Genomic DNA, 27,858 nt, shown 5'->3' on the forward strand with positions numbered 1-27,858 from the left:
ATATGCTAGTGCTTGCTTGTCTTAACCTTTTTTATAGATGTTGTTCGCCAGTTTTGGGCTTCTTGATTTCACTGACAAAACATAATCGAATCCACGCGTTCACACCACAAATGACCGTTTCGGTTCATGATTATTTCAAGTATCACTTCCAATTCTCATATGGTTTCCGTATGAAATTCATGTGCGTGTGCGTCAATTCATGCATGTAGTATTTAGTCAAAAATCGAGCGTGTACACGGAGCACGTTGCGATAGTTGTGTCCACATGGAAATGAATTCGATTGCATTGTCTTTCAAATCGAAATAGATGTAAATGTGTCTCTCTTTCTTTCGTTCGCCGACCACATTCAACGACAAGAACATTCTATTGAGTGTTCCCTCGCGATTGATAATATTCTATATACTCAACGAGAAAAAAAAGCAACAGCTAACGGTCGCAAACGCAGCCTATTGGTTTGCTTCGACTGACATTCTATACCCGCGCATTCGACCAAACTCATAGTCGCAAGGTTTTCAGCGACTCAACTCATGTGCGATGTGTGTATTTTGTTTTTATATTGTGACTAATATATGAACCATAGAATCGTTGTTATTGTTGTTACTTCGTTATTACTATGAAACCATCGCGCTACTTTACGACATCGTCACATTCACATTTGATTTCATATTAACAATATGACATTTGTTTTACTTCACTGGTTTTTTCCTCTGTTTTCACAAATATACATTTTGAAAATACGAACTTGAAGAAACAATCCAGTAATTATGGGAGTACAGTGGTTCGGATTTCTTTCGTCGTCTGACGTAAAAAGTTCGGTAACCTAAAGAGAATGCTCGCATGGTTGGTCGCGTATACGGTCCCAGTGTACGTGCGAAGCAACTATGAATACGAGCGAGCAAAAATGACAATCAAGCGAAGAATTCATTGTGTATTGGAATAGTGTATGCTGAGCATTCGCAGAAGAAACTCGAATCTCGCGCTCGTTTTTCGTGTCGATTTATCAAAAATACAAAATTCGGTGCGTCGTATACCGCGCGTATAAATACGAAAACGAAAAAAAACGACGAAAGAAAATCGACCAGTTATTGCGATTTATTAGTAACAAAAAAAATCGGTTTTATTTGTATAGTGGCTTCGAGCTTTGAATTTCGGTTAACGACCGTATGTTTCATGCAAATTGGTGATAGTTTTATTTTGTTTTTGTTATTTCGTTCGTTCATTGATAATTCGGTGAAATAGACTGAAATCACGGAAGTGAGAATTTGTGTTTGAAATAACGTACACTTGCCGAAATTATAAATCGATGATTCGTCAATTTCAATAGAACACCACTCCATAGAGGTAAAATCAATAAACAAAACCCAATTTGAATTTAGAAATGAGACAAAATAAAAAAATTGTGTAAACGACGATGACAAAATAAAGTCTAAAAAAAGAAACAACACGCTTACTTGTTCTGAACCGTTGAAAATTGACACTGAAACTTGTTGTTTTCAAACAATGTTTGCCGAAAGACGAAAAATTATGCCAGTGTTTGCCCAATGGAACTACGACAAATTTGGTGTTCATAGTTAGCGTTTATTAATTGTCGTTTGAAACGAATGACAATTTTGGAGAGTTGAAAAAAAAGCGAACGTTGCTAATGTAAAATGAAAATGAGATTTCAACAAACAAACCCCCTTTTTTAAAAAAATTAGTTCCAGTTCCATTAGGCGGCAAGCCTTTGATTGCCGTAATAGAATACATAAATTGTTGTTGTTTTTTTACTGTTTGAAAAAAAAAAATTGGGCAACCGAACCCAATTTAAAAGCGGGCAACGTATGAAAGAATAATAATTAGGCAAAAATGATGGAATAAAATGTACGGTCGTGCTTGAAGAGATTGAGGAAAAAGTGATTGGGCTTTCAATGTCTTTAGCATGCAAATGTGATGAGATTTGCGGTGTTTAGTTATGCGATCGAATGATCAACTTTGATTATATGTTACAATAATAATTGATTCTGATTGCATAATTTGGACACATGACATTTTGATAAATGGTTATCGGTTGGTCAAATGAGATTTTATGTTTCATTTGGCCGCATTCATGCCCATTGACAATGACCGAATATGAAGAGAAAAAAAATCACGATCATAACACAAGAAAATTACAATCGTTTAATCAATGAAAGACAGACTGACAGAACATGCACTTTACAAAATGAAAGAAAAAAGATCGACATACAAATCGTTTTTTTTTCTCTTCGCTCCTTGATGAATTTTATGCAAACAAAGATCACAGCGAAAAAGTCAAGTTGAAACCTGTTTGCAATGGTTTATTAGAACCAATCAACTAAAATCTCGTGCAATCAATGGAAATGTGTTTATGATTGCGGCTTTTCATAATGTTTTATAATAATTGTTATTTTTCTTCTTTCGTTTTTATCGTTTCTCATCGTTTCAGTCGTTCTTCATTCGTAATTAGCATGTACCACAATTTCATTTCACGGCCCAAGTTATCTTCAACGAAAATTAAGATACATCGCCGTTTTCATTGATGTTGTTGTTGTTCCGTGAGTTCCGTGGATCAATTGCATGGAATTCGTTCGGTGTGTGGTTATTTTACGAAACCATGCAATTTAATTTTGAGTGTTGTTCACTCATTTTTCGGAACATTTACATTCAAACAATGACTTGCGGCCATGTAAGTCTCTATATATTTCCACATTTTACTTTACTTTCTTGTTTCATTTACATTTTTTTTTTATTCGTTACTCTCGCAGAGAGAAATGCATTCATCCGAGATTCTTTAGCAATTCATTTTGAATTTTGGTTTGAGAATAAATAAACTTGAAGAAAAACGCATTCTACATCATTTTCTCGCAATTCAATACTTTTACTTGGAATTTTTTTATTTCACTTTTGGACGATTCTATTTCAGATCAAAATGAAATGGTTTTATGTTTTTTTTCATTTGTCAAGAATTACATATCTAACAAACAGTCTCATTTAGAAATTGTCTCATTTTCTTCCACCAAGTTTTAAATGAAGTTCATTGTCGCAGTTCGCTAGCTCATTATGAAGAATTCATGCGGTTTCATTTGCATGGTATGGTTGATTGCATTTAAATATCATAATCAACAACAAATATGACTATGACTGTGACAACGACACCTAAGACCGAGAGTTTTATGTTTGTACAGTGAACAGAATACAAAAAAAAATACCAATAGCAATAACGTGCACTGCGTTGAAACAGTAGACAAATAATTGAATATAAAGACAATAATATCGAATTCACGTATTTTAATATGCGACAATTTTCTGCTTTGCTGGCATTATTCAGCGTCCCCCGGTGTTTTTTTCTCTCCTCTTTTTCTTCTGCTTCAGTTTTGGTGTGGTTTTTTATTTTTTGTGCCGTTGAAATGCTACCGTTTGTGACTTCTGTGCGCTACATAATATCGCGGTGTTCTACGTTCGAAGACACACCTGGTTCAGTTTGTCCTCGGCCAAGACCAATTTTTTAACACCTAAATTTCAACGCCTTCCATACCACACTCGAACGTGAATCACATTATGAATTACCACCGATAATAATTGTGAATCATGATAAACATGTGAATCAACCTAAAATACAAAAAAAAAACCGAAAATAGTTTGAATGAATTACAACGAGATGTTTCATCGTTCTAAATTTTGAATTGTGTGTACACATCGTGTGATGATGAGACATCTTTATTCGATGGCAAACAAAGTCACCACGTCAGATGCACTGTATGCACAACAACCGTGTCACACTTAATCACATGATATTTATCGTCGTGTGTGCCTTTATATTGCATTATAATCGGACATTTAAAAATACATTAGATATGATTACTGTCATTATGATCGATTGAAATCGGACGATGGGAGCACGAGCACCGATGGCCATCATTCATAATATTGTTTGTTTCAATTTTTGCGGTGATATATTCGGTTGCTATATCATAAGCCTTGCGTCACATAAAGCAGACAAAAAAAACTTGACGGGCGCGAGAACTTTAATTAGTGCTGCCAACTAATGCATATATCGAATGCGGCGCTTTCACTTTTTTCTTCTTTATTACGTTAAAGCTAGAATTATATTAGCTAATCTTGATGCTCGGAAAGATAACCAGTGCCCACAGACTGTGGGCCATAGTGCAGCAAGTGGAAAAAACGTAAATTGAATCATTGTTTTATGAAGATAATAAAGGAGTAAATTTGAACAGTTCGGTGAAGGAGACTGAAAGCTAGCTGCGGCATTGTTAGAAATTGTGTTAGAATGTAGTCGGGTGGCATGCTTTGATCATTTATTATACCTATAAACGATGGCCCACATTTTTCGTGAGCGTAATTCTCGGACCCAGCTCACGACATTCTTTTTCCGCTCTTGTTGTTTTTGCCTCTAATTTCTTTATATTTTTTTTTGTTCACTTCATCATCATCAGCATGCTTTTTTCTCTCATCTCTATCTCTCGGTATCCTTCAATTCACACTTTTGCAACAATTTTGGATATGATCCAATATTCATGTGATCCATTTACTGTGGATGTGTGTGTTATTTCCCCTTCTTTTGTTATTTCCAATATATTCTATATTTTATTTTATTTTTCCGTTGAAAAATCATAAATAGCTTTTTTTCGCTCTCTTAAATTCCTATATTCATTTTATTCTAATAAGTTACACCTAGTTTTCCAATAAATCTTCTGATTTAAGCGCACGCATCAAATGTGTGTCAATGTGTCGTGAGTGAAAATTACATAACATTGATTCTATTTAGTGGCTTTAGGTATTTTGTACGAGGCTCAAAGGATTATTTCGATTTTACAAACAAACCAATTATTTATAACTCGTCAAATTCGTTGACAGAAGCAATCTATTTCTTGTTTTTGCCGTTTCTGTCGAAGATACCCACTGTGTCAATGAAATCAAGGCTTTCAAACTACATTTTGATACGTATAATTGGACAATTTTATTGTCGAAATCCAATCGGAATGTGTGCGTGTGTGTGCATTGTGCAAACAGTTCTGATTAGTGTTCAAACTGTCTCGTGGCGGCAAAGAAAAAAGACAACATGATTCACAGGTGGTTTTTCTATGCGTACGAGTCGCCAAATACCTTATCTCGCCCTCTGACTATATGTGGATTTAAAGTTTGATCTTGTGATACTGTTTATATTTTGATGTTCATTTATCGCATAGAAACCGAAAGGCATACAGCGTTATAAAATTAAGTATTTAATTAATAATGTATTTTTACACTGAAATTTTATGTTACCAACTGATTGTCGTCATCCATAAATTGAGTAATCAAGATTAACGTAAAATGACACTGTTCGGTATGAAAAATGAAGATCGAATGTGTAATGTTTGCGCATTCCTACACGCGACACATACCGATGACACTATCTTAGTGTTTCATCAATGATAAAGATACAAATTAAAAAAAGGGGGAAAACGGTAACAGCACAACTGATTTTAAACAATAGACAAAACAGATTCATTTTTTACGATTATTTTTCGATGGTAACAAGCACCGGCGTACCTTGTATGTATGGATAATTTCGATTGCATTCATGCCACCATATAATGCACATACGATATCCAGCAGAAAATGTGTGAAGAAAACAATGAACGAGAGATACGAATATTATGATAAAATGAGATTTATTTTTTTGTTCATGCGCATATGAATGTCGCTTTTGTTGACTTAATGCATTTTTGTTTTTCAAAGGTATCAATTTATAAAGCGCTTTTCTTATCAATGTGCAAATCAAAATATTTGCTGTTGTAACCCTATTTTCAATGTAAACGATGAATCACATAAACATTTCTTATCTCTCACAATCACCGTTACGTCGTCAATGTGTAACAACAACTTATTATTGTTATTTTTTTCTCCTTTCAACTAGACTTGAAGCGAACATAATCGATTTTAATGGGCTTTCTTTGGTGCCAATTTTACATTTTTGTTTCGTTAACAATGAAATGAAGTGTGTTTCAAATGTTCATATTAATTGTCACTAAATGAAGGAGGTCAAAAATATGCATAAATCAACGGAACCAATTGAAGAAAAAAAAACCATGTATTATTTTGATTGGCAAATTCCAAATCAAATAAAAAAGGAATTGCCGATGGAAACTAGATCGGTTTGGTGTTTGATTTGACCACACAATGTACAATGATGATAGGCACTGAGAATATGGCAAAAATTTGAATGACACCATACGACTGACATGTAACAAGATAAATTATGAGTTTCTTCAATTGAATCGGATAGGCGTTTGAATATAATATAGAAATGCCTGCCAGCCTCAATGTGATATCAATCGAAAATCAACACCCATTGAATCCCATTGTGTTCGACAGTTCGACTTCATGAACGCAATTCATTAAGTGTATCCATTTGATGGAGCTCCACTAGTTGACAACATAGTGATATGCACGCAGCATGGCACCGAAAAAATTCGGATCGAGAGAAGAAGAAAAAAAAAACGTAATTTTCGCGCAAGTTACGATTGAAAATGGCACCCATGGGGAAAATCGCCTTGTGCCATATTCTTATCTCATATGAAGTATTTGCCCGATAGTAATGTATGAACAGAGGCGAGCCGCATAGTATTTTTTCTCTCTATCTGGCACGCACCACACACACTCCAATCGATTCGCATAAAATCAAAATGAAAATAAATGACATTGTGTGTCTTAAGTCGCTCATTTGCATTGCAAATAGAAAGTGATTCTAAAAACTAATTTCCATTTCCATTATAATTTTGACGTCTTGTAAAAAATGGTGTTTTTGCCTACAAGGCAAAGTTTTAACAGCAACAATTCTCAGCCAATTGACCAGTGGGCGCAATCGATTCTATTGTTTTGTTCTCGGCAAATGAATAATCGAATAAAACACACAAACACTTATGATCAATGTAAAGTATGATTAATGGGAACAGCTCAAGGGAAGTGCATTTTACAGCCGAAGTCAAGTCTCTTGAAGAGTTTTCAAGTGTTATATTAAACATTTGTGTAATGACTAATTTTCATCAAAAATTTGCAATTGACTCTCGCAATTGTGTGTATGTGTGTGTGCGCTCCTCGGGCAACAAAAACTTAATTCGTTCCGCTTGCGGCTTTAAATTGAAAACAGATTACTTTCTCATTAAGAAAAAGTGAACAAATGGACGTTTTAAACAAACAGGCGTCAACGACAACATTTGAAATGTGCACACTCTTTTTTTTCTCGCCTTTCATCTATGATCTTTTGTTTAAGAGCAATTCGCTTTTTTGAGTTCAATTCTAAACGCTTGTATTTTAATTAAGTTCCAGTCTCTTTCTTTTTATTCACTTCGAATGTGTTTGTTCTTTGAAATGGTGAACGACGGCACAGAAAAAAGTGTAATTTGCATTGCAAATATTGCATTGAATTTTACTGTAAAACAGATGTGCCACTTGTGGCAACAACAAAGACCGATGATGAAATTCAATCATAGACATTTTTTTTTTCGTGGAATCATACAAATTTTCCTCTTATTTTTATTTTTCGTACATTTTCGCTCATCTCCACCTCGCTCAATCTATATATTTTGTCAATAAATTGTGTACATCTTCATCTTGGTATTTTCAAATGAAAACACATTAATAACAGCACATTTATTTCAATTTATTTGTTTTTCGAGTTGACGATTTTAAGTATATTTACTTTGCTCTGACACGCTCCGTTTTTCCTATAGGAAGATATCATATATGATCCATAAATTTTTGTTCTTCTTCTTCTTCTTTCTTTTTGTCGTTCTTTTTCTTTTTTCAAGAAATAAATTTAAGTGACCACATGATATCATAGGTTGACTGGTGACAAAATAAAAATGAAACTGCTTACATCACAGTTTTTCGTCACATATCATTGAAATGAGAGTACGAAAATACATGCCAGAATGAACTTTATATTCTTAAATGACATATTCCGCAATTTTCGCTACGTTCCAGTTCGTATAAAAAAGAATACTGTGAGAATATAAACTAGATTTTATGTGCCTAGGTCATCTAAAAAAATGTTTCTTCGAATATTCAAAGGACAGTATCATTTTACATTGTGCTTGTTCAAAGTGTCATTTTTGCTTACCAGAACGAAAACAATCAAATTAAAGCCATTTATTAAAATATGTGTTTGGGTTTTCGTTTGAAACAAACAAGCAAAAAAAAAAATTCGTCATATTTTGTCAATGTAAAAGGAATTTTTGGGTCAAATTCGGCGGAAATCGATTTTTTGAATGCGGCGGAAACGAAAATAACAAACCTATTACTAATATCTGTTTTTCTCTTTCGTCACATTGATTCCGAAATCAATAGTATCTCATCTGGTATAAATTTCTCGCGTTAAAGCGCAAAAATCAAAGCCATTTCTAAAATTACTCTCATTTGGAACTAAATACGGCTTTTATATATGTGTGAAAATAATTTGCGTGTACAACTAAAAATAACACGCACAAAAAAAACGGAACTTGAACGAAAGAAAGAAGGAAACGAAAATGAATAACAGCAACAACAAGTCGACAGACGATGAAAAGTAATCAACGAAAATGAAAAACCGAAATCATCTCGACTAGGCGATGATGCCACACGGGTCGTATTACACATATTCATTTTGATTTATAAAATTCACTTTAATCTATAAACGCTATAATTTGGTATGTTTAATGATAAAAAATGGGCAAAAGATAACTTTGGCTGAGCTCAAATCAGCTGTTTCTGGCTTTAATTTAATATAATCAAGCCGAATCGAGTTTATTGATGTCGCATATGACGAACCGATAAGATGAGTTGACATTTTATTTTTTTTACCGCAAATATCTGAATAAACTCTTTAGATTCGTTGACCTTCAACATGAATAAAGTGTACACGACACCCGGCCAAAAATAACACCAAATTGAATAACATCTTGCAAAAAACCAAACCATTTCTTTTTAGCTGATAATAGTTTATTTCATCGATTTTAAATAACATTTCATTTCTTTTACAGACAATTGATCGGTGAAGTGAACCAAACTAGATGTGTGAATCGCTTATTGAAAGCATGTGACACTCCTTCAAACATATTTTCATTTGTAATAACAATGTAAATGGGCGATTTCGGTAACTATGCACGGAAAGAAAACAATTCATCAATAGTTCTCTAACTGAAATAGAAAAGTATGTTGATGAAGCGCGTCGAAACGGAATAGACACAAAAAAAAATATCACAAAGAAAAACGAAAAGTATAAAACAGTGTAAATCGAAAAGTTAAGATCATATATTTGGACATATTCAAACAAATAAATTTTGCATGAAATCGGATCTACGACGCATGCAAACGTTGCGCTCACTTTAGTTCATTCACAACGACAACCGTTTCAATCAGCTTACAACTGTGTGGCAGCACAAGACGACGACGACGACTGCGGCAGCGGCAACAACTGTATAATACAAATCACAACACGATAAATTTAATTCAATCACCATGGACAGTGGATACATTAACGAAGGTAAAAACAAAATCCATGATGAATAGTCTCTCATGCTAGAAATTTCAAGATCACGAGCGTCGCTCAATGCCTCATACATTAACCATGTATGAGGCTTAACTTAGTGTTCTTGGTTTTTTTTCTTCATCTTAAAGTTTCTCGCTGTTTTTTTGTTTATTTTGGCGCGTTTTTTATTTCTTTGTTTGGCCATTGCTATTCCATATCACTCTGAATGCTTGACTTTGAATTGTTGACTGGAGATTCGACGGTTTTTTTCTACAAGAAGTTGTGCCTTGAATTGCGTTGGCGCTTTTTTCCAAGAAATCCAATTTTTAAGACTGTGCACACATGGGATAAAGCTCATTTAATAAATTAAACAATTTTTGCATGTAGCATTTAGTTATCTCATTGGCTACGGGTTATCTCATACATTTGTTTGTTTTCTACCTGAAAACCGAATCTGTTGCTAGTTTTTGTGCAGAGAGATGAATGAGGAGCATTTAATCCATCTACGTTTGCATTTGTATTAGAATGAATACAGTGATAGATTCATCGTCCAAAATTGATGATGTCATCTTTTCATAATAAACTTTCCGTTTTCATTTATTCCTTTTTCTTTTCTAACAAGAAACAGATACATAGTCACACACAACGTACGAAACGTTGTGGATGATAGACGCCACACGAATACACAATCAATTTGATGTGTTGCGTACTGAAAGCAGCAGATGAGCATAGTTTCACAGTGAACATATCAAATATTTGTGTTGCGTTTCAGTTTTATTTTCATTTGGCATTCGCTCTCTCTCTCTCTCTCTCTTTTCTTTTCACGCGATTATCGACAATGTCGCACATTATTTGCTTTAAAATTCATGTGCCGTGTGTATAATCGAACTCACTCTCAATGTTTACATTGAGTGAAGAGAAACAAAAAAAAGAAGCTGAATTCGACACAGAATTCGTATCATTGTCAGGCACGGTTATCAATCGGTCTCTTTGAAATTGTCGCCGTTAAATTTCTGACATTAAAAAAAATCAGCGATTCTTGGCGTAAATTTCCTAACAAGTTTCATTCATCATTGAAAGAAATATTATTTTCGTATCGCACCAATTTACATATCACTTCACGGTGAAATAATATTTACCCGAAAAAAATATGATGAGTAATTACATTTCTTTGATTTATTTGCTAAATAAGCATTTTTGTTTCTTCGTTTGAAACGAACATTGAATGAGATAAGTGCTTAATAGAAGTGTGTAAACAATTAGAACTGGTGCAAATGCTAACGGCTGGATGGATTCAACGAACAATATTTCTGAACATGAGTTTCTATGCTAGTTGCGCTTGTCTATGAGTGTAACAAGATGTTTCTCATTATTCAATCTTCTTGAAATAACAACTTTAAAAACGAGATGCTTTATCCGTACGATAGCATAAAATCTGCATGAAAATAGTCGACGTGATTCCTTCGAAATGCAACTACAGTTACGCCATTTCACTGGAATTGCCACGTTACTTTCTTCCGTTAGTGTTCTTTTTGTTTCATCAAGCATCAATTTTAATCGTCGCCGTATTTTTTTCCCTCCTGATTCTCATTTTAAATCACGCACTTCACTTTAGGTTAACTTCATTCACGCTCTATTTAACACTTACGCGTGTTACTATCGACCAATCGAATGAACGATTGAACCTATAAACAAGCGGCAAAAAAATTTATTAGCATATTTTTCTTTTGCCATAGTCCATTTATGTGTTTTTATTTTTTTTTTTCAATTCTCCGTTTATCGACGATCGTTCATTTCGCCCGAATGCAAATGTTTTGACTGAAACAATCTGATCTTGTTTAATGCATTTAATTATGTCTATTCGATACATGGGATAATTTTCTTCGTTTATGCATGTTTCCCACTGATTTGTGGCGATCGATTGCGATACAGTCTTATATCATTTCAAGTGATTCACTTGCGAATGTTCAAACTTCCAATTAGAAACACTTTCGAGTAGATTAAGAACATTTTCTCCGCGTATTTGCATCGACTGAAATGTTTTGAATGTCACCATAAATGTCAAGCGCTCCATTAATTGATTCATGATCAGCAGCAATGAACAACACAAATACTGGCAATTTGCATTACGACACACTTTAAAATAAAGGCAAGACAATCTATAATTATTTGATTATTTTGTATTCGAGAAATTCTATGATCCGTTTGGCATTTCAGAGTGATTAATTATTTTATTATTTATTTTCATTAATCATTTCGCTATTGAAATTTTACCATACAGTTCAATTGAGTGTAAAATTTCAGAAACGAATTATATTTTAATACGACTAGATTTTTTTTTAAATCGAATTGTTTAACACTTGTATTTCTAACTAACTAACCTTTTTTTTTATTTCGAAAAATGACCATAAAAAAATTATTATGCCCCGAAAACCACCCACATCATTTTCGATTTCATTTAACCATATCATGGATAAAAATTAATTCCAGCGGATACAGTGCTGAGTGACGACGAAGGTATGATTGGTGTCAAACAAAATAACAACATATATTATTCAAATTTTTTTTTTCGTTTTCTTTGCCAATCTATTCGATGTACTGTTTGCAAACAGATGCATTTTATTCACATTGGTGCTTATTTTGATTTATAGTAGACTTGTCTGCCACAACTCATTGAATGAATTTAAATTTTAAATGTATCACTTTTAATCGGATGTAAATCATATTGTAGACGCAATGATGTAATTGTATTTTCATTTTCTTTTTCTTTTAACTTGCATGTTTACTTTGTTCAATTTATTTCAATAACTTTTTAGTACGTCAATGTTTGTGAAAGCATTTTCACCTAGAAGGAAATGTCAATTCGCGAATTGTCTTCGATTCATTCGATCGATTCAAGGAACTGCGAAGAGAAACGCATTTTGCGTTCAACGTAGTCACTCATTTCTTTTATTGTATCATATATTTAAGCAATTGTATTTAATCATTGGTTGCGGTGTGAAATATTTTGAATTTTCTCGCCATTCGTCGAAGTGATTTGAAAAATTTCAATTTCGTCTGCTATTTAATGTGCACAGTCTCAATTACTTTAGCTTTTGAACATTCGGTTCGAACATTCTTGCATGTATATTTGAGTGTATCTGCATGTATATTAAGTTTTTTCTGAGCTTTAGCTACCGTTTACGAATATTGAAGTGTCAATTTTAAATGGAAAATCATGTCAGCATATTTGATCCGAATATGCAATTCGAGAATGATATATTTGCCAGTCTGAATTTTCCATCTGGTGTGATGTCATTCGTTTCACACAATTTGCACCGGTATCGAGTGTGACAGCAACATTTGCATCTTCATAGAGTTGATTTGTTTGAGTCTTACATCTACACAGAGAGAAAAAACCCAACAAATTTCTCTCTCTCTTTCTTTCATTCTAAACATATTAAATCAGTATTCATTTCGAACAGACTACAAACTATGCAATATGCGACGAGCCTATCTAATGATACATCGACCGGCTTTTTGAAAATTGTCTCGATGTTGTTTTGTGTTCATCTTCATTTTTTTTATCTTGGTCTGTTTTTTTTGCATCGTCATAGTTTGATTTCATTTCTTTTCTGTTTGCTTCCCTTGTTGACTCATTTACTGTCTCAAACCAATTGACGACGACGACGACGACGACGAAAGTAAGAGTTTAAAAAAAACGTGACGTGACGCAATACAAATTCATTTTTCAAAACGCAATAAATGTCAATTGGTGTTGTCGACACAAAATGGTATGAGCCAAAATAAAAAGTAAAAACACTGGTGTCAATTTCCGTGCGCCTTTAGGTAATTATTATCAATTGTGTTAGTTATTGATGGGCGTTTCAACTTCAAAGAACAACTGAATAGCAAACAAATGATTAGAAACGAAAAATGCTAAACATCTAATGATTAAACATCAATTACTTTGTACTATTTACGGTCTGCCTTTGTGCAAATATTGATCAGCACCGCAGCACAAACAAAGAAAAAAACCACCTCATAAATATGCGCTTGTGAATGACATGAAACCATGAAATGGTATTGTCGGATCCATGGGCTTGCAAATAACAAGCGCAAATATTTTGAAATGATTTTGTCATATATGAAGAATGAGGTAATCTCACCGACATGCTGTGAAAGGAATTCTGAATCAATTCAGAGGAGGGTACTTTGATGTCAACCTTCGTTGTTGGTATTTTTTTCTCCTTCAATTTGTTGTGCTAACTTTAAATTCACACATCGGATATCATGTGAACGTAATTGAAATAAATTTCAAACGAAGTGTCAAAGACATTCGTCCACAGTGACTTCAAACATTTCGCTGAACCATAAATGAAAATTCGATTGGGGTATTCGTTTCACAAAAACAAAACAAAAAACCATTAAACAGTCACTTTATTAGTCATTTAATTATTCTATCGAATTATGATAGTTTTAATGTTAATCTGGAGAGACCGAAACGAGGCGGCACACATTTGCATTTTAAACGAGCAATTCAAAATACCAGACTCTCGTTCGTTTGTTTTTTTCCAACAAAGCAAACGCAACGCGCAAATAAAAAAAAACATATCAGCACACTAGCGCTTTGTTTGCGTTTTTTTTTTCTTCTTCAAACATGCAGTTTGCATCTAGCATCTATTTTTAGTGGATATTTGAAAATATATTCGTTTGAACTGTAGTTTGGTTCATGGTGACGATAACACTATTTTGCGCGCTCTCTATATACAATCGGTTTCATTTTTGGTGCGTGTTTTGTTACAATTAAGAGGAAGTTAATGGAGTACTCAAGAGAATTGTACGCGTTTGAAAACGACGGTGGCCCATCCGCCTTTAAAATAAAACATATTTTTGTTATATCAATAAAACACAATAGCTGAAATATACTAAATCGAATCAATTCTCTTTCCGATATCAATTTTGGTGCGAACGACCGCTCTTAAGACGGTATATGCATATCAAAAAATAAATAAATGTGTATAAGATATACGCACCGTAATAACGAGCGATTTCATTAAGATGTTGTTGTTGTTGTATGTTTCGGCATATCGGTATTGTATTCGCCACGTTGTGATTGTGTAGAAACAAGCTTGCCCACGCAATAAAAGTGTCTATTTTACATTGTACATTTTTCAGTTTGTCTTCTAAATGGGCAAAGTGTTACGTTTCCTCTTTTGTTGTTAACTTTTTCTTTTCTTCACCATTGATCCAAAGAAACAGATAATCCAAGCTTCTTGTTTTATTCTTCAATTTCATTTATTCCAACGATATTTTTTGACAATTGACACGCTAGAATTTGTCACATTTCACAATTTTAATGCTCGCCAAATTCGTTGAAAATCTTTGTTAAAATTACAACATGAATATATACGTGGGAATAATTCATAAAGAAATTGGCTTAAATACGCGAAGAATGAAGAAATAGAAAAAAAAGTCGAAATTTAAGAGACAAACAACATTCAGTAGCTGCCATAGTTTGGGCAACCATTCAAAAAGTCGGCTTAATCAGTGTCCTCGCTTCAATTAATCTAATTATACATGTATTGAAATATCGATTCACACCGAGAGTCTCGATCTCTTTCTATCTGCTCCATGTATCGTTTGACACAATTTCAGTCGCAAATCAACGCCCGAATATTAGCTTACAATTTGAACAAAACGAAATTGCCTCAATTTGTTTGCATTCACCATAAAGCCAATGGTGGCAACGACGCATATTTTTCTCCCTCTCGACGAAGCGTCAAAAGCGCGCGATAGCAAAACAAGCATTCAATGAAATGAACACTCTGGCTTTCATCTCTCTCGGTAATATTAATGATGTCTGTGGTCCAATTTGACATGTATATACATTAGATTGATATTATTATTTTTTTTCTCTCATTTTTCACATGGCACTTCTGGGTGCCATTTAACCATACTAATAATAATAGGCAAAACTTCGTTCAACGGAGGGTCATTAAAATTTTGTAATTTGCTTTTTATTAGTCATTTAAAATTAATACGCAAAATCAATACGCAGTTTGTATGAATGTTTCAATTTTAAAATACATGTATGGCAGAAAGGTCCGATGTGATCGTGATCAGTGATGATGCACATATTTAACAAACTCTCTCAAGAATAATGCTGAACGATACGGTTTCTATGATCACAAGCGATCGTGTAGGATGTTGACTTTGGTTGTGACAGCTGCCACCAACAATCGCACCGAGAGAGTTAATCCAATAAAAAATTGCATTTTGACCGCTAATGAAGATATAGCAAAGACAAACAAGAAAGAAAAACGACACATATCGGCATATATGCTTACGAATTTATGTACAGTGTTACGTTTAGCGCAATGACGCCGAAGGAGATGAGAGAAAAAGAAGATGATGAAGTATTGTATAAGTAGATATTAAAAAGTATGACCCAATTCTACTTGAACAATGAAACCAAATCGACGGCAATATGCAAACACCACCGACAGCGAACGTAAAATTAAAAATGAAGTTGAAAAATTGTCATCGCCTTTGCATAAAATGTTTGTTTGATGCGCGACATCATTTAAATAGGTTTTGACATCATCGCCCGTATTTATTCTTTATGTGCGTAATACTATGTATCTAGGAAGCGAATTGAAAGGCGTTTAAAAAAACATGATCACACTCAGATCTGTCTCCTTCTTTAATTTCATTACAATTCACATGTTTTGTATTTAACATTGAATTTTTGGTTTTCATTTCTGGCACTGTAAAAATGCATTGCATCATTTTCAATCGAACGTATCGTTGTGGTTGTCATCGTAGGTTGCTGTAGCACCGGTTCACTTGCCACAGGCTTAATCAATTAGAAAACATAACTGGGATTTTGTCAACATCGCCGATTCGAATGAGCCAAAAAACTTTATCGCATTAAACAAAATATGTCGTATAATTCGAATGTAGATGTTGAATATCATGTGCGAAACACGACCATTGCATATGCAAATACCGTCAAACATCGATAATTCAATTGATAATATTATTTAATACAGTTTAAATACGAAACATGTTTATTACCCGCCGTAACAATTATTTTAAACAAAACCAAAGCGAATGTAATTAAACATTTGAATGGAAGATTCGATCACATTTGAATCGCAGCCAATTTAATAGCTTTTTTATCGATTCATCGATGCTGAACGAATTTTAATGATCGTTTGCAATACATTGGCGCGTACTTAGCGTATGCATTGATGTTTTTCACCCAAAATATGTTTTTTTCGCCAGATCAATCGTTGTATTTATCGCATTTTCATGACTTTTATCAAAACCATTTATTTTTATTATGCAAATGAGTCGAAGCACTGCGAATCATGTTACTTCATTTTTATTTAACTGACTATTATTAAACTGACTGTATTTGTTTACGTTTTTCGGAAACTTTATTTTGATTTTAATTTTGGTGTGCTTATTTTATCGTCTGGTTTTTAGGTCATCACACAGTTCGTTGTTTTTTTTTTAACGCGCAAATTTGAATATTAATAGATAATTCAATATGGAAATGATATGGCTTCACGGTACAATTATAACAACAGGGAATCACATTCGACGAACCAGATTTTATTGTGCGATGGGTTCATTGATTTATCTACCGGTCACAAAAATTATTGAATGAAAGTTCTGGTGATTTGTGGTGATTCAATGTGAAATTATATTAAAAATATGGTGTGTAATAACTTCATTTTAAATTCATTGCGCATATAAAGTTGCTTCTCAGAAATGTTCCAATGATTTTTCGGAATATTTTCGCGAATTTTGACATTTTGATCAGAATTCCATGCATGGAATTTCATTAGCACACTTCTGTGGATTTCTTCAATGGTAAAACCATTACGTGGTCGCAAATTCGATTTCGCCGAACCAAAAAAGAAGAAGCGTCTCAATGAAACCGGTTGAAAAGGTACACACTTGTTGTCCAACTTGCTTTTTTTTTTCAATTGTATAAAAAGTGGCAATATTTTGTGTTTGAAATCGGTTTGTTGTTTGTATTATCTTCGATTGTAGGAAATTCCAATGAAATGCAAACAAATCAAAAGTGTGTGCACTATTCGATACATAGTATCCGCATTGTGTTGACGTGTCTGAATGTGGTTCTAGTTTGGTAAGCATAATTGTAGAATTTTCAAACTTGCAAACAAAAAAAAACTGGATTCTTGCAATTGCATTACATATGATTGAGAGATGCGCATAAATGTGAATTCCATGTCAATGAAGACGGAAAAAAAAATAAATGCATAAAATATTGAAAGAATTTTCGAAAATCATTTTTAATCGCATCGCAACTGTATAATTGACAACTTTGGTTGGAAAATGAAGAAGCAAATCATAGAGATAAAGAGGGAGAGACGAATTAAAAACAAAATGCACCGTCGGGTCACACCAATTGCACATTTAATTTACACGCGTACCACAGACATAATCGCATTTAATTCAATTTAAATCTCATCACCAAGTGTGTTAATTCGTTTCACATTTGTGCGGGCTCGCGGTTGAGAAATGAATAAGAAGAAGAAGAAAAAAATACGCAAACAATAGCATCTATGCTTGCCGTTTTTTTCCTTCGCTTAATAAATTGTGACCAATGTAAATACAGCAGTATTTACACAATGTAAATCACAAAATCAACATGCACAACTTGATGAAGCCCATTTAACCAACATAGAGATAGACAGAGAGACACAGAGAGACAAAGAGAGTGTTTGCATTGTAAAATGTAATCCTTTCGTGGCATTCCAATTAATCGAAATACTTTCTTATGGTATTTATTAAACGCGATAAGATATGTAATACGCGTCGTCATCTCTGTCGTCGTCGGTCGCATTATTAGGCGATCAATTTACGTGCGTACAATCTATGAGCGTAGAATGCAACGAGAAATTAATTTATTGATTAAAAGCAAACCAACACGCGGTATTACAAAAATACCGAACGTTTGAGCGCACACTCACTTGCACATACGGATGCTGTGCTCTGAAACACGACGCGCTTCACACATTCCAAATAAATGTATTGTACTATTGAAGAGTGATTGAGAGAACGGTCTTCATTTTCTTTAGTATTTGTTGATCTATCTTTTGAATGCTTGCGCCTCACTTTATTCTAGTATTCTTCGCTTTGTCCAATTGCTTGTTCACATTTTATAAATAACTTAACTAGCCTCAACTCTTAATTGGTTTGCATGATACCATTTGTTATTTCTGCTGATAATTCCATTGAGTCGCTTGCGTTTGATCCACCTTATTATAGTTGTCGTAGTTATCTTATCACATTTTTTCTCTCTAAATTTAAGACACATACACACACATATATACTCACGAGTGATTTTCTGATGGAAATTCAATTGATAAGAGATCTAATGCGTTTCATTTCTTTCTTTTTATTCGATACATATAGGTGGTCAGTTGAAAACAAAGAACGGCCAAAAATACATAATCAACAATCATCATCACCATCGCGATGGATTTTATGTCACAAAACGGCACGCGATTCTTATTGCTGCCCTCATTCTCATCGTTATGTTGGCCTATACTGTGTTAATTTACTTTTTATTTGCAAAAGGGTAAGTACTATGGAAAAAAACTTAAAATAGGTGGTTCAGTAACAATTCGACATTAAAGTCCGCGAATCGTCCGGAAATGGGTGTAATAATTACACAAAATAAAAAAAGAAAAAACATAGTTTTTTTGACAGTCTAAATTTTGGATTTATACAGTACATCTAAAAAATGTATATTTCATCTAAAATGTGTAGTTTAACAAATAATTTCAATATATGAAAATGTAAATCGGTGAAACTATCAATCGAGTTTTCTCACTTTTCCTATGGAAAAATCGAGAAAAAAACGATGATTTCTCAACTTCCAGAATACTTGCTATCAAATCCAATCTACTTGCTCTACAAAATTCACTTCCAGCTCAAGTCATCTCGCTTCATCTCAAATAAAGTAAATGGACACCATTTAAAAAAATCCTTTTTGGTTTATCCCAATTTCATAAAAATAAAAGCATAGGAATTATGTATGTAATGTCCATGCTTGGGTCTCATATAATTTAAAGTGTATTGAAAATCGAATTTCACACGAAAATTGTACATAATTATTACACCCATTTCCGGACGATTCACGGACTTAACTGTCAAATTGTTACTGTACCAAAATAGGAAATGATGAAAAAGAAAATACCAAGAAATTATATTGCAAACAATTAAAAAAAAAAACAGTTTAAAATATTAAAAAAAAACATTTGCCGCAAATTATGTCATTAAAAAAGAAGTAATTAAAATGTTCGTCATTTTTTTCTGTTAATTTTTAGGGCGACAAGTGCGACTGTTACACCAAGTGCGACTAGTGCGCTAAGTACGACTAATGCGACAAATGCGCCAATAATGGTGTCTAGTGAGATTGTGGCCGAAACGGAAAAACCGATTCCCGAACATATGCTTCTTCCAACTCCGAGTGGGATTGATCCGACTCCAAGGCCAAGAGCGATAAAATTAAATGAAGGTTGGAGCCCAACACTCTATAGGTGAGTTAAATTTAATGTTTACACTTTAAACGCAACACATGCAAACGGTTACTTCATGTTCGAGAGAAATGTATTTGAAGCAAATCGTCAAAATTGAATAAACAATATTCGGTTTTGTCTTGTAGGTAGCGCTATTCTTAGAATAAGTTTCTGTGCAAAATCGAAATACACACGCTGTCATTATCAACCGGCGCACCAGCTGTGTGCGTACCGGCAAATTGTTTGGAATTTTTTTGTTTCTCTTCTGGTCCAAAACAGCTCAAGGAATAGAAGACATACAGATAAAAAATGTTTGAACACACACATACACATGTGCATCATTTTATTGAACCGTTTAGAGGCTAATAAAATTATATTTCAACTTTTTTTTTAAATCTCATTTTGATGTATTAGAATGTAAACGTTTTACTGTAATATTTTATTGATTGAAGATTGGAGCTGGTTCCAGTCATCTTGATGAAAATGCTATTAAAACTAAATGAATATTATGTTTAACTGGCGCCTTTCTACATGTCAATTTTGTAATGATGATTATTGCTTTTATTTTTTCATTTTATTGACTCGATTCTTGAGATCATTTGCCATTGGTGCAATCACTTTATATTTTCGAATAATAAAAAGTGTTAACGATTACACCATCTCATTTCATATTTATATAATTTTTTTTAAATTCTAAAAAATTCTTATGTCTAACGGATTCTGACAATTCGAATGAAACGATCCATTGTTGTTGTTTTGCGCGATATTTGCCGCGTTGAATCTTTTCACACAGTGCCAGCACACGCGGCTTAGATTCCGCGTTATTTAGTAGCGCTTTTTGTTTTTATTTCGAGCACAAGCAAAATTATGCATACATAAATTTTATACAGCATTCACAATCACCCGTGGCGCATATTGTTTTGAGACACTTTTCGAAATGTGTTTTCGTTCCAACGTTTTATTAAAAATAACTAACCGCATTTTTATTTTATTTTGCACTTCTTTCGCTCAGTCGTTCGGTGTATTTGTTTGCTAATTTTATGCATATACAAATAAAAAAAAAACAGAAATGAATAGTTTTGTGGCCAACCAGCCAGACCAAGGGCAATAAAGTTCTTTGAAGAAGAAGAAAACATGTTTTGACTGTGCATTAACAGAAGGAGTGATTTGCCAATGGGAAAGATTGAAATCATTTGGTCCGTTGGATCACTGATATATGAAATAATGTAACCGACAAATAATGGTTCGGCCCTCATTTTATTTCTTGAATCGTCTTTCCATCGATTCGATTCCATAAAAATGCGTTGGAGACTCATTGTTTGCCGCACATTCATTTTGTTTAAACAACGATACTGTTTATGCAATAAATTTCATTATCCGATCAAGCTGACAATGTGTTCTACATCTACATATATATTGTTTTCTCAATGTGGCTCTCTGTCTCTATTTCTCCGTATACAATGAACGCTTGAACATTTTTTTTTTTTGTATACACACGTGCATCGTGCATCGACCAAATCAAATTGGAATCCAACATTTCTTCGTCGCTCCGGTATTTCGTCATTCGTACGCATGGTATTATTTATGAATTGGAATTGTGAAAAAATGCGATTTTCATCGCACTTCGACTCAAACTGAATCTGTTTGGATCGAACTCATTCCCAAATCGAAGGCACACACATATACACTTCATAATATTGAAATATTGCTACAAACAAAATGCTTCTATAATCATCGATTGAATGGATTCAACGTGTTTCAAGTGAGATTATAGGCTATATCAATGGTTCATTCGGTACAAAATGAAAATGAAAGAAAGAAAGAAGCGAATTAGATACAGAAATTGATATTGAATGTAAACACGTTTCGGCCGTTCGAAATTGTGGCAAGTGATCACTTGACGATAGCAACAATACAAATTGAGCGAGAGAAAAAAAAGAACTATTTTTAAATTGCACTAAGAACGATGTAAATAAAATATAAAACTGACTTTAAAATGTGCTCGGACAGAAAAAAAACACATCCATTATCTGGAAATAGAAACTATTCTACTTGCTTAATATAGTTCTAAATTTGAATGGCACTGGCATTCAACGATCGAATTGATTGCAACTTTGGATGACGAAAAGTCATCGGAATGTTCGGTATTTTGCAAAAAGTGGTTAAGATTTAAGAGCAATCGTGCTTAGTTAACTTATTAATGGAAATTTGCATATTTCTATATTACAGATTGATTATACAGCCAGATATTAAAAATGGCACTAGCTTTGGCCATGTTATAATCGACATCACGAAAGACGCCAGTGCAACCAATTGGCCACCGATCGTTTTAGATATTGATAATATTACGATTACTAAAGTTGAAGGTGAGTTTATTTGATTTATTCATATTGTCTTTATTTTAAGTTAATAAACGTGAGTGACATCATCAGTAGAAGACAATTTTTAGCCATAGCTCACCTAATCTGACAATTTAAGTAAATTATGTAAATTCCATTTCTAGTGGCTGAAAGCAGTGAAAATCTAACTCGATTTCTTGATATTGCTGCTGATTATGGCGAAAACAATGACACATATGTCATCAACTTAGTGGAGTCACCGAATAACGCGTCACTTCAATTGAATATAAAATTTATCAGTCAGTTATCAACCACGTTACAGGGATTCTATCGTGTTGGCTACAATGATATTGACACCACCGAGCAAAAGTAAGCAATTCATTTCACATTTTATGTTCCGCAAAAATGTGTAAAACACAATGTAAATTCGTTTGTGGTTTTGTGTGCATTTAATTGGGTGACTAATTTGGATTTTCCGTGTATGATTTATAATTTAAGCAAGTAGAATGTATGCAAATGGGCAAAGTCAAATGATTTATTGCCTTTCATTTTTAATATATGATTCATTTGTTTTTTTCATTTCGTGTGTATTGTGCAATTTGTTTGTTTCTTTTTAGATGGTTGGTTAGCACGCAATTCTCTCCGATTGACGCGCGGCGTGCGTTCCCCTGTTTTGATCGTCCTGATAAGAAAGCCCAATTTGAGATAAGCTTGATTCATCATGAAAACCTAACGATGGCATTATCCAATATGCCCAGCAAATTAGTAACGTAATATGACCTAATTTTTTGTTTCATTCACAAAACGAAAATCAAATGACTAAAATTTTGAAGAAAAAAAAAATGTATTTTTCCAGGCGGCTACCATCTTCGGATTATATTCGAGAAGATTTCGATATCACACCTTTGATGTCCACATATTTGGTTGCATTCATGGCCACCAATCTGGTCAATGCAACTCAAACAGCAAAACGAAACGAATCGCTGCCACAAATCAACATTTGGACGCGCAAAGAAGTTGGCGAGATGACAGAGTACGCTTGGAATTTCATATAGTCATAAAAATTAATTATTTTTGTTTCGATAAATGAATAACATCATCAATTCTAATCAATTTAAGGTTTGCATTTGACTTGACAACCCGAATTTTGCCATTTTACGAAGAATACTTTGGCATTCGATACAATTTGCCAAAAATCGACATGGTTGCTGTGCCCGAGTTTGGCTTTTCAGCAATGGAGAACTATGGTTTATTGACATTCAAGTGAGTCAAGATCTATGTACTTTATGAGTAATTTATATTCTATCGAGATCAACATTTTTTTTAATTGTTTTAATTTATTCAACCATAAAATAGCAAATTTAATTGCACGCAAGCGATAAAACCAAAACCAAAAAATGTGCGCGAAATGCCAAAGTCAATTCGATTTTCGAACTTCATCATAGGCATGCACAATTTCAATGTATATAATTGTGTTGTGGTGATGAGCCCTCATTGTATTGGCGCACTTACGAATGTGACATCTTTTCATCAGGATTATGATTATTATTAAGCCATTTGACAATCATAATTAAGTCTATGATTTGTCTCTCTCATCCGTAGCATCTATTGTGTGTGTGTGTGAACCATATTTGCGTATGAGATGTATATCTTTCCAATTGATATCATTAAATTGAAATCACAATGGTTTTGGGAGGGCGAACATGATTAGAGCGCCCACATGAAATCGTAAAATATTTTATTAGCGTATTTTATGTCACACATTGATAAAAATGTGTAACTAGAAAACACACACACGCACATTTTTTTTTTTTAAACAAGATCATATAAAATGTGACACGCTACTTCGTCAAGTATAAATTATAACTGTGAATTCAATTGAATTAAATGTGCGTCGATGAAATTTCAATTTAAGTTTGGGTCATATTATAAAACGAACGATTTAATTCAAGTCACAAAAATGACCACCATTCATAGTTGACACGACTTTCCAGGCCACAAAGGAATATAAGATGACAGTAATAATGGCCGAAACAGCTAATGAAGCAATTGATTTCATTGATTTTGACATGAATGGTGATCATTATAATAACGGTTGAAATATTTTGATTGTGATTTCGAGAGATAATTAAATGTTAATTTGTGTTGCAGAGAATCGGCTTTGCTGGTACCGAGGGATCCTGAGCATCGTTCAGCCGAACATAGTGAGGATGTGGCAAATATCATTGCACATGAATTGGCCCATCAATGGTTTGGAAATCTGGTCACAATGAAATGGTGGGATGATTTGTGGCTGAAAGAGGGCTTCGCAACATTTATGAGCTACATAGTGATCCAAGAAGTGAGTATTACATTTGAATCATGTGCACACATGCATATAATTAATTTTTTTTTTTTAATTTTTGCTCATTAGATCGAACCGACATGGCAATCTTTGGAATTTATGTCAGTAAACGAACTTCAAAAGGCAATGGAAGAGGATTCAGACTTGAGTTCGCATCCAATTTCATTCGATGTTAAAAATTCGGCCGATATTCGTCGTATATTTGATCCGATTTCATACTCAAAAGGTGCATCAATAATCCGTATGATGCAAAGCTTTTTAGGCGAAAAGACATTTAAGGAAGCATTACGTAAATATCTAAAAGACTTTCAATCGAAGAATGCGAATCGTGGTGATTTGTGGAAGATAATGACTGAATTCGGTCATCGAGATAAAACACTTCCAGCCGATCTGACTGTCGAAGAAATTATGGATAATTGGACAAAACAAGCTGGATATCCAGTTTTAAATGTCAAGCGAGATGGTACATCAATTTATATCTCACAACAACGTTTTCTATTACCAAATGGTACACCAAACAATGACATACACATACAAACTTGGCATATTCCAATAACATTTACTATCGGATCCAATAAAACCGAAGACACCTTACCGAAATATTGGCTTAAAAAAACTGATGACAAAATCACCGATGTGATTGGCACTGATCATTATTTCTATATGAATATTGGTCGTTCTGGTTACTATCGTGTTAATTATGACTATAAATCATGGGCTGCGTTGGGATCGAATTATAAGGAGCTTCCCGATATTATAAAAGCACAATTAATCGACGATTCATTGAATTTGGCACGCGCTGAAATTATTAGTTACGATATTCCCTTGACATTCCTTTTTAAATTAAATCAAGGCGGTGTACTTCCATGGGCAGCTTCAACATCGGGCATTAAATTTATTTCGAACATGTTGAGCCGTGAACCGGCTTATGAATATTTTCGAGTAAGTTTGGCTTATGATTGGTCTGACTGAAGAGCAGCCAAATAACGTGATTTTATTTAATTTCAGGCACTCATGCGTTTCATTTTGAAAGATATTTACAATGATATGGGCTTTGAAGAGCATCCATATGAATCGCACGTGGAACTATTGCATCGAGCTGTAATTGTTCATCATGCATGTTTCTTTAGTCATGCCTGGTGTATCAATAGTGCACAGCTTATTTATCGAAAATGGATGGGGGACAAGACCAACAATTTGTACGTTCATTCAATTTGAGTATGTCAATTATATGTTTTTATCACATTTTTTTGTTTCACATAAATTTCAGGATTAGTCCAAATTTGAAAAGTATCGTATATTGTACAGCATTGCGTGAAGGATCTTTCCAGGAATGGTACTTTGCATTGCGCAGGTACAAAGAAACAACGGACGCATCCGAAAAAGAGATTATCTTAGATGCACTCGGTTGCACAACAAAAACATGGCTTTTATCAAAGTAAGTGCCAATATTTCCATTGATAGTCGGCACACATTTTATTTGAAACAATTTGTAAATTGGTGTTTTCATTTTATTTCGTGTAGATACTTGAATATGACAATTACCGCGGATTCGGGTATTCGAAAGCAGGATGGTCGCCGGGCGTTCATAGCTGTTGCCCAAAATAGTTTCGGTTTCGAAACTGCGTTCGATTTTTTGATGACAAACATTAAAGAGATTAGTGAATATTTCGGCGATGGTTTCTTAACCCTATCAAGAATGATCAATTCGATCACCGATTTCATGAACAAAGACTATCATCTCGAACAACTGAAGCAATTCAAAGCGAAAGCCGAGAGTCTCGGTTTAAAATCCATCAAAGAGAGTATACAATTGGCGGAGAAAAAAATTCAAAATAATGTTTATTGGCGATCACGTTCCTATCCACAATTGGAAAGGTTTTTATTATTAATGGCAAATCATTATAATATCAATTTAGAAAACTAAATGACATTAAACTTGTGGAAATTATTTGAAGAGAACGAGAGATAAACATTTCCAAAATAAGAAACAAATGAACAACTTCACTTACCAAATGTTATTTGTTCGACAGCTTCGCTTTTGGATGTTATCCGTCTATCATTATAAATGGCTTGTAGCTGGTCGACACAAATTCTATACTTATACTAAATGTAGATAAATGTGAAATTTTATCCGTGATATAAAAAAAACTACAATGTAAGGATTCATGAAAACATAAAAAAATCGCTGAGTTCATTGCCTGTATAGCGAAAGAAAAGAGATCTAATGAAATGTTTGGAATAAATGCTATTATTGAGATAATAAGAGTCACACCAGTTTGCCTTGCACGCAACTATTTTTTTTTATAAAGTGGTTACTGTATTGACTTCAATATACAAAATATTTATTTTCTTCTTTATATATGCGATAGATCCGCAACCATTTCAAATCATAAACTGCAAACATTTCCATCGCTTTCTTCCGAGACATTACGAATTTAGCACAGTTTAGTTGCGTTTTAGTAACGATCTCGACATTGAATTTTATAGAAGATATGTCAACTATCAAAATTCGTACGAACACAATAGGATGTCATGACACTTCGAAAACTATGTGATTGAAGAAAAGTTTTTTTGTTGGAGAAATGCCCGCAAATTATCATTTGATTTGGTTTTTAATCATAATAAATTAGGATTTATTGCGCCAAAATAACACATACACAACGAATTTAACATACACATTTATTATTACAAAAATAGCGCTCCATAAGCAAACAAAGAAAAAAATCAATTCATCTTTAGCCATTGAAATAAACAACGAAGTGCTGTTTTTTCTCTCCTCTTCTTTCATCAAGGCACAATTATCATTCATTAGATTAAAACCAATTTTTCGCTGGACCAAACAAATTCAACAACATTTGATTTGACATCAAATAAAACTCGCCATCTATTAATATTATGATTATTCAAAATCAATGAGAAACCCTATACCCTATTATTATTAAATTGATCAATATATATTATTGTAATTTACATTTCTCATCATTTTTCGACGCAAAAGGTTAAAATTCATTAAATTCTTCGATTCAAAAATTATTCGGTGCAGCGATATTTATATATATTTACACACAAAAAAATCAATGCACAGACACATTTTTGAAGGAATAAAAACGTGGACGCTTAATT

The 27,858-nt window shown here is 33.6% G+C and overlaps 1 protein-coding gene across 2 annotated transcripts; it reads left to right on the forward strand.

The window, feature by feature from the left end:
* The first annotated feature begins 957 nt into the window (after positions 1-957).
* Positions 958-26,998, forward strand: LOC116338606 (aminopeptidase Ey). 2 transcript variants are annotated; one of them, XM_031763992.1, is made up of 15 exons: positions 958-1,341; positions 9,018-9,520; positions 11,996-12,022; positions 18,941-19,106; positions 19,858-20,070; positions 22,279-22,415; positions 22,553-22,757; positions 23,006-23,158; positions 23,245-23,421; positions 23,508-23,651; positions 24,540-24,729; positions 24,802-25,674; positions 25,741-25,931; positions 26,003-26,170; positions 26,257-26,998. In XM_031763992.1, the coding sequence occupies exons 2-15, from the start codon at positions 9,496-9,498 to the stop codon at positions 26,657-26,659; spliced, it is 3,072 nt and encodes a 1,023-aa protein (XP_031619852.1). In that variant the 5' UTR covers positions 958-1,341; positions 9,018-9,495; the 3' UTR covers positions 26,660-26,998. The 2 variants fall into 2 exon arrangements, with proteins under 2 accessions (XP_031619852.1, XP_031619853.1); XM_031763993.1 differs by lacking the exon at positions 11,996-12,022.
* The last annotated feature ends 860 nt before the right edge of the window (positions 26,999-27,858 follow it).

The sequence above is a fragment of the Contarinia nasturtii genome, unplaced genomic scaffold, assembly GCF_009176525.2.
Source record: "Contarinia nasturtii isolate CC-2019 unplaced genomic scaffold, AAFC_CNas_1.1 Cnas_scaffold_414, whole genome shotgun sequence".
NCBI classification, from domain to species: Eukaryota; Metazoa; Arthropoda; class Insecta; order Diptera; family Cecidomyiidae; genus Contarinia; species Contarinia nasturtii.

What these genes read in the sequence shown, in the direction of transcription:
- LOC116338606 (XM_031763992.1), top strand. Translation starts at nt 9,496, where the DNA reads ATGGACAGTGGATACATTAACGAAG. An exon ending in ATGCCCAGCAAATTAGTAAC is followed by an intron (nt 23,159 to 23,244) that starts GTAATATGACCT and finishes GTATTTTTCCAG; the next exon opens with GCGGCTACCATCTTCGGATT. An exon ending in GCTACATAGTGATCCAAGAA is followed by an intron (nt 24,730 to 24,801) that starts GTGAGTATTACA and finishes TTTGCTCATTAG; the next exon opens with ATCGAACCGACATGGCAATC.